Here is a 15,978-nt window from a genome sequence, read left to right as displayed (position 1 = left end):
CCCATCTACAGTCTGATGCTTTCCTCCCCATCTACAGTCTGATGCTTTCCTCCCCATCTACAATCTGATGCTTTCCTCCCCATCTACAGTCTGATGCTTTCCTCCCCATCTACAGTCTGATGCTTTCCTCCCTATCTACAATCTGATGCTTTCCTCCCTATCTACAGTCTGATGCTTTCCTCCCTATCTACAGTCTGATGCTTTCCTCCCCATCTACAATCTGATGCTTTCCTCCCTATCTACAGTCTGATGCTTTCCTCCCTATCTACAGTCTGATGCTTTCCTCCCTATCTACAATCTGATGCTTTCCTCCCTATCTACAATCTGATGCTTTCCTCCCTATCTACAATCTGATGCTTTCCTCCCTATCTACAGTCTGATGCTTTCCTCCCTATCTACAGTCTGATGCTTTCCTCCCTATCTACAGTCTGATGCTTTCCTCCTGATCCACAGTTTGATGCTTTCCTCCCCATCTACAATCTGATGCTTTCCTCCCTATCCACAGTCTGATGCTTTCCTCCCTATCTACAGTCTGATGCTTTCCTCCCCATCTACAGTCTGATGCTTTCCTCCCTATCTACAGTCTGATGCTTTCCTCCTGATCCACAGTTTGATGCTTTCCTCCCTATCTACAGTCTGATGCTTTCCTCCCTATCTACAGTCTGATGCTTTCCTCCCTATCTACAATCTGATGCTTTCCTCCCTATCCACAGTCTGATGCTTTCCTCCCTATCTACAGTCTGATGCTTTCCTCCCCATCTACAGTCTGATGCTTTCCTCCCTATCTACAGTCTGATGCTTTCCTCCTGATCCACAGTTTGATGCTTTCCTCCCTATCTACAGTCTGATGCTTTCCTCCTGATCCACAGTTTGATGCTTTCCTCCCTATCTACAGTCTGATGCTTTCCTCCCTATCTACAATCTGATGCTTTCCTCCTGATCCACAGTTTGATGCTTTCCTCCCTATCTACAATCTGATGCTTTCCTCCCTATCTACAGTCTGATGCTTTCCTCCCTATTTACAGTCTGATGCTTTCCTCCTGATCCACAGTTTGATGCTTTCCTCCCTATCTACAATCTGATGCTTTCCTCCCCATCTACAATCTGATGCTTTCCTCCCTATCTACAATCTGATGCTTTCCTCCCGATCCACAGTCTGATGCTTTCCTCCCTATCTACAATCTGATGCTTTCCTCCCTATCTACAGTCTGATGCTTTCCTCCCTATCTACAATCTGATGCTTTCCTCCCTATCTACAATCTGATGCTTTCCTCCCTATCTACAATCTGATGTTTTCCTCCCTATCTACAATCTGATGCTTTCCTCCCTATCCACAGTCTGATGCTTTCCTCCCCATCTACAGTCTAATGCTTTCCTCCCCATCTACAGTCTGATGCTTTCCTCCCTATCCACAGTCTGATGCTTTCCTCCCTATCTACAATCTGATGCTTTCCTCCCTATCCACAGTCTGATGCTTTCCTCCCTATCTACAGTCTGATGCTTTCCTCCCTATCCACGTCTGATGCTTTCCTCCCCATCTACAATCTGATGCTTTCCTCCCCATCTACAGTCTGATGATTTCCTCCCTATCTACAATCTGATGCTTTCCTCCCCATCTACAGTCTGATGCTTTCCTCCCTATCTACAATCTGATGCTTTCCTCCCTATCCACAGTCTGATGCTTTCCTCCCTATCCACAGTCTGATGCTTTCCTCCCTATCTACAATCTGATGCTTTCCTCCCTATCTACAGTCTGATGCTTTCCTCCCTATCTACAGTCTGATGCTTTCCTCCTGATCCACAGTCTGATGCTTTCCTCCCTATCTACAATCTGATGCTTTCCTCCCCATCTACAATCTGATGCTTTCCTCCCCATCTACAGTCTGATGCTTTCCTCCCCATCTACAGTCTGATGCTTTCCTCCCTATCTACAATCTGATGCTTTCCTCCCTATCTACAATCTTATGCTTTCCTCCCTATCTACAGTCTGATGCTTTCCTCCCTATCTACAGTCTGATGCTTTCCTCCCTATCTACAGTCTGATGCTTTCCTCCCCATCTACAATCTGATGCTTTCCTCCCTATCTACAGTCTGATGCTTTCCTCCCCATCTACAGTCTGATGCTTTCCTCCCCATCTACAATCTGATGCTTTCCTCCCTATCTACAGTCTGATGCTTTCCTCCCTATCTACGATCTGATGCTTTCCTCCCTATCTACAATCTGATGCTTTCCTCCCTATCTACAATCTGATGCTTTCCTCCCCATCTACAGTCTGATGCTTTCCTCCCCATCTACAGTCTGATGCTTTCCTCCCCATCTACAATCTGATGCTTTCCTCCCTATCTACAGTCTGATGCTTTCCTCCCTATCTACAGTCTGATGCTTTCCTCCCCATCTACAGTCTGATGCTTTCCTCCCCATCTACAGTCTGATGCTTTCCTCCCCATCTACAATCTGATGCTTTCCTCCCTATCTACAGTCTGATGCTTTCCTCCCTATCTACAATCTGATGCTTTCCTCCCTATCTACAATCTGATGCTTTCCTCCCTATCTACAATCTGATGCTTTCCTCCCTATCTACAGTCTGATGCTTTCCTCCCTATCTACAGTCTGATGCTTTCCTCCCTATCTACAGTCTGATGCTTTCCTCCTGATCCACAGTTTGATGCTTTCCTCCCCATCTACAATCTGATGCTTTCCTCCCTATCCACAGTCTGATGCTTTCCTCCCTATCTACAGTCTGATGCTTTCCTCCCCATCTACAGTCTGATGCTTTCCTCCCTATCTACAGTCTGATGCTTTCCTCCTGATTCACAGTTTGATGCTTTCCTCCCTATCTACAGTCTGATGCTTTCCTCCCTATCTACAGTCTGATGCTTTCCTCCCTATCTACAATCTGATGCTTTCCTCCTGATCCACAGTTTGATGCTTTCCTCCCTATCTACAATCTGATGCTTTCCTCCCTATCTACAGTCTGATGCTTTCCTCCCTATCTACAGTCTGATGCTTTCCTCCTGATCCACAGTTTGATGCTTTCCTCCCTATCTACAATCTGATGCTTTCCTCCCCATCTACAATCTGATGCTTTCCTCCCTATCTACAGTCTGATGCTTTCCTCCCTATCTACAATCTGATGCTTTCCTCCCTATCTACAGTCTGATGCTTTCCTCCCTATCTACAGTCTGATGCTTTCCTCCCTATCTACAATCTGATGCTTTCCTCCCGATCCACAGTCTGATGCTTTCCTCCCTATCTACAATCTGATGCTTTCCTCCCTATCTACAGTCTGATGCTTTCCTCCCTATCTACAATCTGATGCTTTCCTCCCTATCTACAATCTGATGCTTTCCTCCCTATCTACAATCTGATGTTTTCCTCCCTATCTACAATCTGATGCTTTCCTCCCTATCTACAATCTGATACAGTTTCGCTTTGATGATTGGTAGATGAGTGAATATTTAGAAATTGGAATTTACCATCATCAACAAGTTTTTCTCAAGGGTTTACTCCACAGTAGATCAATTTGCTGCGTATCCCAAGTACCCCAAAGCCTCTAAATGCCCTGAAAAGACGTGTGTATCCAACCCCTTTGTTTTAACACAAACACAGTAGTGTCAAACACTAGTAATGTCAAAGTTACCTCAAAATATGGCTAAATGGGTGATAACAAAGGTAGCCAACTGTCATGGGCTTTTTAACAAAGGGTGGTGTAAAAATGATCCCTGGATTAGGAACAGGTTTGTTGTTTGTTAAATGAAGAAGCAATAGTTGTTAAATAAGGAGTCCAAAAATTATCCATTTTTTTGTGAGCAGCTGTTTGGAAAATGATGAAGAAATAGCTTTTTAAAAAGCGGTGCAAAAATTATCCCATTTTTAGGGAACAGTTTCAGGTTTATTTACCCTACACAGAGTAGATTTCCCTGCAGCAGTACAGTATAGCTGTCAATCGGAAGTAGCAGCAAATGCATAGTATAGAAGTATACAATATAACGGGATAGATAAGGAGATCTTGCCACTGGTTCAATCCGCTAAGCCAGAAGTCCATGGAGTCAGGATCAGGGCATCATATAGAACACCATTGTTGTTATCCTTATCCATTTGACTCTAATTGTCAGCCTTGTCCTCTGCTTGTGCTTGGAATAACTCAGTGTCCCCCTCTATGTCCACTTACTGCTGCTGCTTCTTTTCAACATCCTGCTGCATGTAACATGGACCTCGAAGGTCCCTAATAACACCAGGATCAACATGTAGAAGTTGCTGTTCTTCCTCTGTATCCTATTGCATCCTTGTGACTGCTTTTTCAAATATAAATATACAGTCATATGAAAAAGTTTGGGCACCCCTATTAATGTTAACCTTTTTTCTTTATAACAATTTGGGTTTTTGCAACAGCTATTTCAGTTTCATATATCTAATAACTGATGGACTGAGTAATATTTCTGGATTGAAATGAGGTTTATTGTACCAACAGAAAATGTGCAATACACATTTAAACAAAATTTGAACGGTGCAAAAGTATTGGCACCTCAACATAAAAGTGACATTAATATTTTGTAGATCCTCCTTTTGCAAAAATCACAGCCTCTAGTGGCTTCCTGTAGCTTTTAATGAGTTACTGGATCCTGGATGAAGGTAGATTTGACCATTCCTGTTTACAAAACAATTCCAGTTCAGTTAAGTTTGCTGGTCGCCGAGCATGGACAGCCGCTTCACATCATCCCACAGATGTGCAATGATATTCAGGTCTGGGGGCTGGGATGGCCATTCCAGAACATTGTAATTGTTCCTCTGCATGAATGCCTGAGTAGATTTGGAGCGGTGTTTTGGATCATTGTCTTGCTGAAATATCCATCCCCTGCGTAACTTCAACTTCGTCACTGATTCCTGCACATTATTGTCAAGAATCTGCTGATACTGAGTTGAATCCATGCGACCCTCAACTTTAACAAGATTCCCGATGCCGGCATTGGTCACACAGCCCCAAAGCATGATGGAACCTCCACCAAATTTTACTGTGGGTAGCAAGTGCTTTTCTTGGAATGCTGTGTTTTTTGCCTCCATGCATAACGCCTTTTTGTATGACCAAACAACTCAATCTTTGTTTCATCAGTCCACAGGACCTTCTTCCAAAATGTAACTGGCTTGTCCAAATGTGCTTTTGCATACCTCAGGCGACTCTGTTTGTGGCGTGCTTGCAGAAACGGCTTCTTTCGCATCACTCTCCCATACAGCTTCTCCTTGTGCAACGTGCGCTGTATGGTTGACCGATGCACAGTGACACCATCTGCAGCAAGATGATGCTGCAAGTCTTTGGAGGTGGTCTGTGGATTGTCCATGACTGTTCTCACCATTCTTCTTCTCTGCCTTTCTGATATTTTTCTTGGCCTTCCACTTCTGGGCGTAACAAGAACTGTACCTGTGTTCTTCCATTTCCTTACTATGTTCCTCACAGTGGAAACTGACAGTTTAAATCTTTGAGACAACTTTTTGTACCTTCCCCTGAACAACTATGTTGAATAATCTTTGTTGTCAGATCATTTGAGAGTTCTTTTGAGGAGCCCATGATGCCACTCTTCATAGGAGATTCAAATAGGAGAACAACTTGCAAGTGGCCACCTTAAATACCTTTTCTCATGATTGGATACATCTGCCTATGATGTTCAAAGCTCAATGAGGTTACAAAACCAATTTAGTGCTTTAGTAAATCAGTAAAAAGTAGTTAGGAGTGTTCAAATCAAGAAATTGATAAGGGTGCCCATACTTTTGCACCGGTCAAATTTTGTTTAAATGCTGATTGCACATTTTCTGTTAGTACAATAAACCTCATTTCAATCCAGAAATATTACTCAGTCCATCAGTTATTAGATATATGAAACTGAAATAGCAAAAACCCAAATTGTTATAAAGAATAAAGGTTAACATTAATAGGGGTGTCCAAACTTTTTCATTTGACTGTAATGGGAAGGACATTGCTAATGGCACAATTGTCCATACTTATAAATTTAGTAGCCTCATCAAAGGGCCCCAAGTAGACAACATGCATCACTCATCAGATGCCAAAGGCAGATTTTCAAAGTAACCCACAGGCCTTGATATAGATAGATTCTGGTTTTCCTTGTTTGGAGAATCCCACCCCACACCTTGGATCCCTTTTACCTATTCACTGTGACTGCCAGCCTTGTCCTCTGCTTTTGCTTGCAATAACTCTGTGTCCCTCTCCATGTCCATTTACTGCTGCTGCTCCTCTTCAACATCCTGCTGCATATAACATGGACCTTGAAGGTTCCCAATAACACCAGGATCAACATGTAGAAGTTGCTGTTCTTCCTCTGTATCCTATTGCATCCTTGTGACTGCTTTTTCAAATATAAATATAATGGGAAGGACATTGCTAATGGCACAAGTGTCCATACTTACAAATTTAGTAGCTTCAGCGACGTGCCCCAGTAGATAACATGCGTTCCTCATCAGCTGCCAAAGGCAGATTTCAAAGTAAGCCACAGGCCTTGATATAGATGGATCCTGGTTTTCCTTGTTTGGAGAATCTCACCCCACACCTTTGCTTTCTTAACCCAATGCAGTGAACATAGCCTATATGTCTGATGAAGGGTATTTGCTGCGCAATACTGTATATACCATGGTGTAACCGATGGATATGACATTCTGACAATAAATCCTTCACTTCCGCCTCAGTGACATAATCTTCCTTCACTTGTACTTTCCTCTATATCTACAATCTCATACATTTCAGCCCTTCCTGAAGACTTGGGTGGCTTTCTCCCTCTAAACACTTTATCATCTTGTACAACTTTACTTTCCTACCTGCTGCTATCCCTAATACTAATAAAAAATAGGGTGGGGAGCGGACAGAGGTCGCACAGCCAGGAACAGTGTGGTGTCAAATCTATGTTAGAAGCAGCAGGACAGTCAGCTATGTGACGAAGTTACAGAGACTCTACATTTACAAAATCTGTTACATAGTTAGACAGTTACATATCTATGTTAGAAGCAGCAGGACAGCCAGCTATGTGGAGGAGTTACACAGACTCTACATTTACAAATCTATTACATTGTTTATTACATTGTTAGACAGTTACATATCTATGTCAGAAGCAGCAGGACAGCCAGCTATGTGACGAAGTTACACAGACTCTACATTTACAAAATCTGTTACATAGTTAGACAGTTACATATCTATGTTAGAAGCAGCAGGACAGCCAGCTATGTGATGAAGTTACACAGACTCTACATTTACAAAATCTGTTACATAGACAGTTACATATCTATGTTAGAAGCAGCAGGACAGCCAGCTATGTGACGAAGTTACACAGACTCTACATTTACAAAATCTGTTACATAGTTAGACAGTTACATATCTATGTTAGAAGCAGCAGGACAGCCAGCTATGTGGAGGAGTTACACAGACTCTACATTTACAAATCTATTACATTGTTAGACAGTTACATATCTATGTCAGAAGCAGCAGGACAGCCAGCTATGTGACGAAGTTACACAGACTCTACATTTACAAAATCTGTTACATAGTTAGACAGGTACATATCTATGTTAGAAGCAGCAGGACAGCCAGCTATGTGATGAAGTTACACAGACTCTACATTTACAAAATCTGTTACATAGACAGTTACATATCTATGTTAGAAGCAGCAGGACAGCCAGCTATGTGACGAAGTTACACAGACTCTACATTTACAAAATCTGTTACATAGTTAGACAGCTACATATCTATAAAGAGAAACCAAGGGAAAAATTGTGAAAACATACCCTGCTGTAACTAAATAAAAGCATAGTGCATATAAACATAGGATACTTAGTAAACACTGTTTTTGATCAAAAAAAGCATAAAGCTATCCCACCAACGACAAGGTGTACGCAGTTGGGATAGTACCTACACTCTCTAATATTAAAACCTTACCATGGGTCTAAAATAGGCCTCAATGTGACTAAGGGCTGAGAGTGACCGGGTCCCAACAGGACACACACAGTCAGGGGGATGCACAGAATGAAATGCCCGGCTCACTAAGAGGGAGGGCCACACCCTATTTGTACTGAATACAAAGAAAACTACATAAAAATAAAAAAGTGAGCCCTTAGCCACATTGAGGCCTATTTTAGACCCATGGTAAGGTTTTAATATTAGAGAGTGTAGGTACTATCCCCACTGTGTACACCTTGTCGTTGGGATATCTTTATGTTTTTTTTTATATCAAAAACAGTGTTTACTAAGTACCCTATGTTTATATGCACTATGCTTTTATTTAGTTACAGCAGGGTATGTTTTCACAATTTTTCCCTTGGTTTCTCTTTGTCTTATGGCCAGTGTGAACATGAGCTCACAAGCTCCATGTATACCATCTCATACTCTGGCTCACTTTTTTGTTTTTATCTAGTTACATATCTATGTCAGAAGCAGCAGGACAGACAGCTATGTGACGAAGTTACACAGACTCTACATTTACAAATCTATTACATGGTTAGACAGTTACATATCTATGTTAGAAGTAGCAGGACAGTCAGCTATGTGATGAAGTTACACAGACTCTACATTTACAAAATCGGTTACATAGTTAGACAGTTACATATCTATGTCAGAAGCAGCAGGACAGCCAGCTATGTGACAGAGTTACACAGACTTTACATTTACAAAATCTATTACATTGTTAGAGAATTACATATCTATGTTAGAAGCAGCAGGACAGATAGCTATGTGACAGTTATACAGACTCTACATGTACAAATCTATTACATAGTTAGACAGTTACAAATCTATGTTAGAAGCAGCAGGACAGCCAGCTATGTGACGAAATTACATAGACTCTACATTTACAAATCTATTACATAGTTAGACAGTTACATATCTATGTCAGAAGCAGCAGGACAGCCAGCTATGTGACAGTTACACAGACGCTACATTCACAAAATCTATTACATTGTTAGACTGTTACATATCTTTGTTTGAAGCAGTAGTACAGCCAGCTATGTGATGAAGTTACACAGACTCTACATTTACAAAATCATAGTTATATTTCTTAAATAATCAATTCGATATTTATCATAAAAGCATGGAATTTATCATGGAAATTATATTTCCCATATTTATATGTAAACATATCTAAAAGATACATCATATCTTTATTAAATTTTCTAGAGAAGCAGTAGTACGGCAATGCTACAGAACGGGAGTATTCCTCATGAAAACTACATACATGGTAAACCCGGATAAATGTTGTTTCCTCTTTTGTTTAATGATATTGCAGTTTATTTATGATTTTACTACTTCTTTTTTTAATAATAACTTATAATATTGGTTCCTTTTCTGACTTCCTGAGGCTGCGGTCACATGCTATGGGGAAGATTTGGATTTGCAGATAAGAGTATGTCCACATGAGTTGGATTTGCATTATGCGTTGTTTATATGAATGTGAAAAATATTTTACACAAATATTTCATATTTCTATGCAACATTATGAACATTACTACATACATCTACCACCTTAAATTGTAAATGTATTATTATTTATTTATTATTTGTTGCAGAAATAGATCTAGGGTCGGAGGATACTGCGGAATATGATAATCAGCTGGACGGCACTATTACATTTTTAGCAAAAATAACAGAAAGGGGAAAAACAGAACCACTTGGTAATATATTGTCATTATTATCAAAAGCATATTGTAACATGCAGGGATTATTTAAAGTGAAGAAGACCCCCATACACTATAATCTAAAGTCAACCAAACCTATTAATATTGTAGGGATTGACCACCAGTATAATGTGTTTGGGGTCTCCTAACTGTACCCTGTATACAGATTGTATAAAGGAGAGAAAAATCCGGCATGTTGGATTTCCAATGAGCCAAGTGTTCATGTGTACGGGAGAAAAAGCTATATAATGTGTATGGGGGAGAGTCATGCTTCCTATTCTGTACATATGACTTTCAGCTTTCTCATTGTCATCACAGACAGGAGTACATTGATATACAGTAGATAACATGGGATCCATCATTCACAATACATAGTGTCACAGCTCACCTCCTCTCCCTTATGTACAATGACTGAAAACACAGCTATATCCAGAAGATAACACAGGATCCACCATTCACAATAGGTGATATCACAGCTCACCTCCTCCTCCTGTACAATAACTGATAACATCTCTGTACACAGCTGATAACACATGATCCATCATTAACAATAGGTGATGTCACAGCTCACCTCCTCTTCCTCCTGTACAATGACTGTTAACACCTCTATATATAGTAGATAACACAATATCCACCATTCACAATAGGTGATGTCACAGCTCACCTCCTCCCCTTCTGTACAATGACTGAAAACACCGCTATATACAGAAGATAACACAGGATCCACCAATCACAATAGGTGATATCACAGCTCACCTCCTCCTCCTGTACAATAACTGATAACACCTCTGTACACTGCTGATAACACATGATCCATCATTAACAATAGGTGATGTCACAGCTCACCTCCTCTTCCTCCTGTACAATGACTGATAACACCTCTATATAGAGTAGATAACACAATATCCACCATTCACAATATGTGATGTCACAGCTCACCTCCTCCCCTTCTGTACAATGACTGAAAACACCACTATATACAGAAGATAACACAGGATCCACCATTAACAATAGGTGATGTCACAGCTCACCTCCTCGCCCTCCTGTTCAATGACTGATAACACTTCTATATACAGTAGAAAACACAGGATCCATCATTCACAATATGTAATATCACAGCTCACCTCCTCCCCCTCCAGTACAATGACTGATAACACCTCTATAACACAGGATCCACCATTCATAATAGATAATGTCACAACTCACCTCCTCCTGTGCAATGACTAATAACACATCTATATACAGTAGATAACACAGGATACACCATTCACAATAGGTGATGTCACAGCTCACCTCCTGCCCCTCCTTTACAATAACTGACAAGACCTCCGCTAGATTAGGTGAACTCTCTATCAGTATTAATTCGATGCATTGTCACCAATCTTACAAATCAAAGACATTTCTTGCGAAGCTAAAACCTTTTTTGCTCCTAATTTTAGGAATTGATAATCCTGTATTTTCAAATGAAGAGGAGCAGAATGTGGGATTAAATCTGACACCCTGGCTGTCCAACGAGGACGCCGTCGTCCCATCCCAAAGGGCTCGGATACAGATCCCTTGCTCTCCAGGCAACTTTAGGAGGCTGACTCCTTTCCGAATCAGCAACCGATCGGTGGATTCCGCTATGGTAAATGATGGCACAGAGGAGCGACCTAGGGCTTTCCTGCCGGAGACAACGAACATGTAAGAAGACGGTAATTACTTAAAGATTCTCTATTTCATAAGAAACCAAATGGACCTGCACATTCACACTCCTCCAGAATGAAGAAAGCCATTACATCGATTATTGCATCACTGATATGAGGATTCTTCTCTCTGGAGGAGAATAATTTGCAAACTTTTTTCCCATAAATAAGTTTCCATATACACAACTGGATCTCTGCAATAAGAGCGAGGACTCAGCACTAGTGATGTGCAAACCAGAACTGTAAAGTTCGAGATTTCTACCGGATACCTAGTGTCCATGCGCGGTCCCTGACCAAGGACTTCTCAGGGAAATCCGTGTAACCGAGTTCAGCCACTCGGATAATAATAGAAATTAAAAAAGAAAAAAGGATGAAGAAATAAAGCAGGATCGATATACTTTACAACCTTCCGGGTCCGCTCATTAACCCTCATACATATTCGCTGTTTCCCCCGCCCACCATCAGTCCCGGCATCTGTGATTAGTTGCAGTCAGACCGTGCCCACACTGTGTAACCGCGTCTGTGATTACAATCACACATGCTGTCTGCGTCCTATAGTGGTGTAAAAATAAATAAATTAAAAAATTGGCGTAGGGTCCCCCCAATATTATGATACCCAGCACAGATAAAGCATACGGCTACAGGCTTTGACCCCAACCATGCACTTATCTTGGCTCTGTATCAAAATAACAGGAACCGCATGCAGCTTTTTAAAAAATTATTTAAATAATTTAGAAAACAAGCGTGCGGCCCCCTCCAATTTACAAGATACCCAGCCAAAATAAAGCCAACAGCTAGGGTCTGATATTTTCAGGTTGGGGAGGCCCATGGTTATTGGGGCCCCCCGGGCTAAAAATAGCAGCATGCAGCCACCCAGGATTGTCACATCCATTATATGTAACAATCCCGATACTTTACCTGGCTCATTCCAATTGCCTTGGTGCGGTGGATGGAAATTGGGGTAATATTAGATATTAATGACAGCTCACAGCTCACTTACTAATCTTGAAAGTGAAAAGAAATAAGCGCAAGAAAAATCCTTTATTTGAAATAAAATACAAACCCCCCCACCCTATTTCTCCAATTTATTAACCCCACAAACACCCAGGCCTGACGTAATCCACACGACGCCCTACAACGATCTCGGCTCTGCTACATTCTGAAGTTGCAGTGCAGGCACAAAACGTGACCGCCTGCTGTGATTTTAGGCAGAGGCTGACTGAGCCGCAGCTGTGAGTAGTGACATCACTGAGTTTATGTGCGGTGGCAGCTGGAGATTCCCACGGTACCCCACCTGTGACCACTGGTAAACTCACCTCAGGTGAACTAATTGAACTCAGCGACCTCACCTCAGGTGAACTAAGTTCAATCAGAACTGCATCTCCTGACAGAAAACTGCATTCTTTTGCCAAGAGATGCAGATTTGGTGCTGAAATTTATACACCAAATTTCTGCACCAAATTGACATCTTCTGGCAAAAAAATACATCAAAATGAAATGCGGTTTGATGCAATAATGATGAGATTTCTTTGCCAGGAGATGTAGATTTGGTGCAGGAATATGGTGTATAAATTTCAGCACCAAATTTGCATCTCCTAGCAGAAAACTGCACCGAAAGGGCTTCAAAACTACAAATGGCAATGAAAAATAATGAAACTAATAATCAAAATAAAAAAGTGGCAAGGATCTTGGAAGACAGTGACACATAAACTTTTTTCTGGAAAAAAAAGTGTTTTCATTGTCGAAAAGCAGTAAAGTTTGAAAAACTCCATACACTTCTATGGACGATACAAATGCAGCCATGTATTGAGAGTTCTTCTGGTATATTTATGGCTTGTCAACAGACCATGTCATAAATGGCTCAAAGTTGCAGATCCCGCCGCTGTGATCCAGATCTATCCTCTATCTCTTGTGCTGTCAGAAACAAGAGGAGGCCGCGCATGCGCATCACTCTCCCGCCACTTGCCTTAGAGTTCCCAAAAATGTACCTAAGGCTATGTGCGCACTTAGCGTTTTTACCTGCGTTTCCACAGCGCTTTGAACTGCAGCGTTTTAATGCCAAAAGGCATGCGTTTTGATTTCCAGGCAAAGTCTATGGGAAATCAGGATTTCTTGTGCGCACAATGCTGTTAAAAACGCAGCGTTTTAGTTGCAGAAAATTTGGCAAAAACTCAGCGTTTAAAGAAGCAGCATGTCAATAGTTTTTGCCATTTTGGCTGCGTTTTGCTAACATTGGAGTCAATGTGAAGTTACAAAACACAATCTACTTCAAAATTCTAGCGTTTAACATGCTTTTTTGGACCACTTTGGACCAATCTGCAATTTTTGGATGCAGAAAACATGCTTTTTGGACCAATTAAATGCATGCGTTTTTGATCCCTTTATGGTCCCTTTACACACACACACATAGTCCGACAATTAAATGCTTGAAAATCAATAAATAAATGTAATTTTATGCATAAATATTAGCACAAAGTTATGATTTTATTAAAATAAGCCATTTTTTGTATGATTTTAATATTGATATTTGTTATCATTTTTTTTATAGTGTTTGAATGTTTAATCTTTATTTAGTAGTGTATTTGTAGTCAAAACGCATTTGATTTTAAGCAGTGAAAAAGCATGAAAAATGCGGTAAAAATGCGGTAAAAACGCAAGCGTATTTATAGCGTTTTTGTAGTCAAAACCAAATTTGACAAAAAACATTTCTGCCAGAGGATGCGTTTAGAACTGCAACTACCTCAACGCAAAGTGCGCACATAGCCTAATAGAGATACAGTGCCTAAAAGTAGTCTTCAACCCCCTGCAGATTTAGCAGGTTTGATAAGATGCAAATAAGTTAGAGCCTGCAAACTTCAAACAAGAGCAGGATTTATTAACAGATGCATAAATCTTACAAACCAACAAGTTATGTTGCTCAGTTACATTTTAATAAATTTTCAACATAAAAGTGTGGGTCAATTATTATTCAACCCCTAGGTTTAATATTTTGTGGAATAACCCTTGTTTGCAATTACAGCTAATAATCGTCTTTTATAAGACCTGATCAGGCCGGCACAGGTCTCTGGAGTTATCTTGGCCCACTCCTCCATGCAGATCTTCTCCAAGTTATCTAGGTTCTTTGGGTGTCTCATGTGGACTTTAATCTTGAGCTCCTTCCACAAGTTTTCAATTGGGTTAAGGTCAGGAGACTGACTAGGCCACTGCAACACCTTGATTTTTTCCCTCTTGAACCAGGCCTTGGTTTTCTTGGCTGTGTGCTTTGGGTCGTTGTCTTGTTGGAAGATGAAATGACGACCCATCTTAAGATCCTTGATGGAGGAGCGGAGGTTCTTGGCCAAAATCTCCAGGTAGGCCGTGCTATCCATCTTCCCATGGATGCGGACCAGATGGCCAGGCCCCTTGGCTGAGAAACAGCCCCACAGCATGATGCTGCCACCACCATGCTTGACTGTAGGGATGGTATTCTTGGGGTCGTATGCAGTGCCATCCAGTCTCCAAACGTCACGTGTGTGGTTGGCACCAAAGATCTCGATCTTGGTCTCATCAGACCAGAGAACCTTGAACCAGTCTGTCTCAGAGTCCTCCAAGTGATCATGAGCAAACTGCAGACGAGCCTTGACATGACGCTTTGAAAGTAAAGGTACCTTACGGGCTCATCTGGAACGGAGACCATTGCGGTGGAGTACGTTACTTATGGTATTGACTGAAACCAATGTCCCCACTGCCATGAGATCTTCCCGGAGCTCCTTCCTTGTTGTCCTTGGGTTAGCCTTGACTCTTCTTACAAGCCTGGCCTCGGCACGGGAGGAAACTTTCAAAGGCTGTCCAGGCCGTGGAAGGCTAACAGTAGTTCCATAAGTCTTCCACTTCCGGATGATGCTCCCAACAGTGGAGACAGGTAGGCCCAACTCCTTGGAAAGGGTTTTTTACCCCTTGCCAGCCTTGTGACCCTCCTCGATCTTGTCTCTGATGGCCTTGGAATGCTCCTTTGTCTTTCCCATGTTGACCAAGTATGAGTGCTGTTCACAAGTTTGGGGAGGGTCTTAATTAGTCAGAAAAGGCTGGAAAAAGAGATAATTAATCCAAACATGTGAAGCTCATTGTTCTTTGTGCCTGAAATACTTCTTAATACTTTAGGGGAACCAAACAGAATTCTGGTGGATTGAGGGGTTGAATAATAAATGACCTCTGAATAAACTTTTCTCAATTTAAAAAAAAAAAGAAACAACATTCTTTTTTGCTGCAATTCACACTTCCAGGCTGATCTACAGTCCAAATGTCACAATGCCAAGTTACTTCCGAATGTGTAAACCTGCTAAATCTGCAGGGGGTTGAATACTACTTGTAGGCACTGTATGTTCAGATCCCAGAGGTAAAAGCCGCATCTCTCAGACATTTAGGCTATGTGCGCACTTTGCGTCGAGGTAGTTGCAGTTCTAAACGCATCCTCTGGCAGAAATGGTTTTTGTCAAATTTGGTTTTGACCACAAAAACGCTATAAATACACTTGCGTTTTTACCGCATTTTTACCGCGTTTTTCACTGCTTTTTCATTGCTTAAAATCAAATGCGTTTTGACTACAAATACACTACTAAATAAAGATTAAACATTCAAACACTATAAAAA

The 15,978-nt window shown here is 41.2% G+C and overlaps 1 protein-coding gene across 2 annotated transcripts in view; it reads left to right on the top strand.

The window, feature by feature from the left end:
* The window catches only part of SLC9A3 (solute carrier family 9 member A3), a 147,489-nt gene that overhangs the window by 125,990 nt on the left and 5,521 nt on the right, over positions 1-15,978 (top strand). Inside the window, exons 14-16 of one of the 2 annotated variants that reach the window (XM_075334721.1) lie at positions 9,168-9,228; positions 9,557-9,661; positions 11,104-11,347. In XM_075334721.1, the coding sequence (XP_075190836.1) occupies positions 9,168-9,228; positions 9,557-9,661; positions 11,104-11,347 (410 nt within the window). Of the gene's footprint in view, positions 1-9,167; positions 9,229-9,556; positions 9,662-11,103; positions 11,359-15,978 lie in introns of both variants that reach the window. The other variant, XM_075334722.1, reaches the window with a different exon arrangement.

Source organism: Anomaloglossus baeobatrachus, chromosome 2, assembly GCF_048569485.1.
Source record: "Anomaloglossus baeobatrachus isolate aAnoBae1 chromosome 2, aAnoBae1.hap1, whole genome shotgun sequence".
In the NCBI taxonomy this organism is placed as follows: Eukaryota; Metazoa; Chordata; class Amphibia; order Anura; family Aromobatidae; genus Anomaloglossus; species Anomaloglossus baeobatrachus.
The sequence above is the reverse complement of the archived record's forward strand: the minus strand, read 5'-3'. Positions and strand labels throughout refer to the sequence as shown.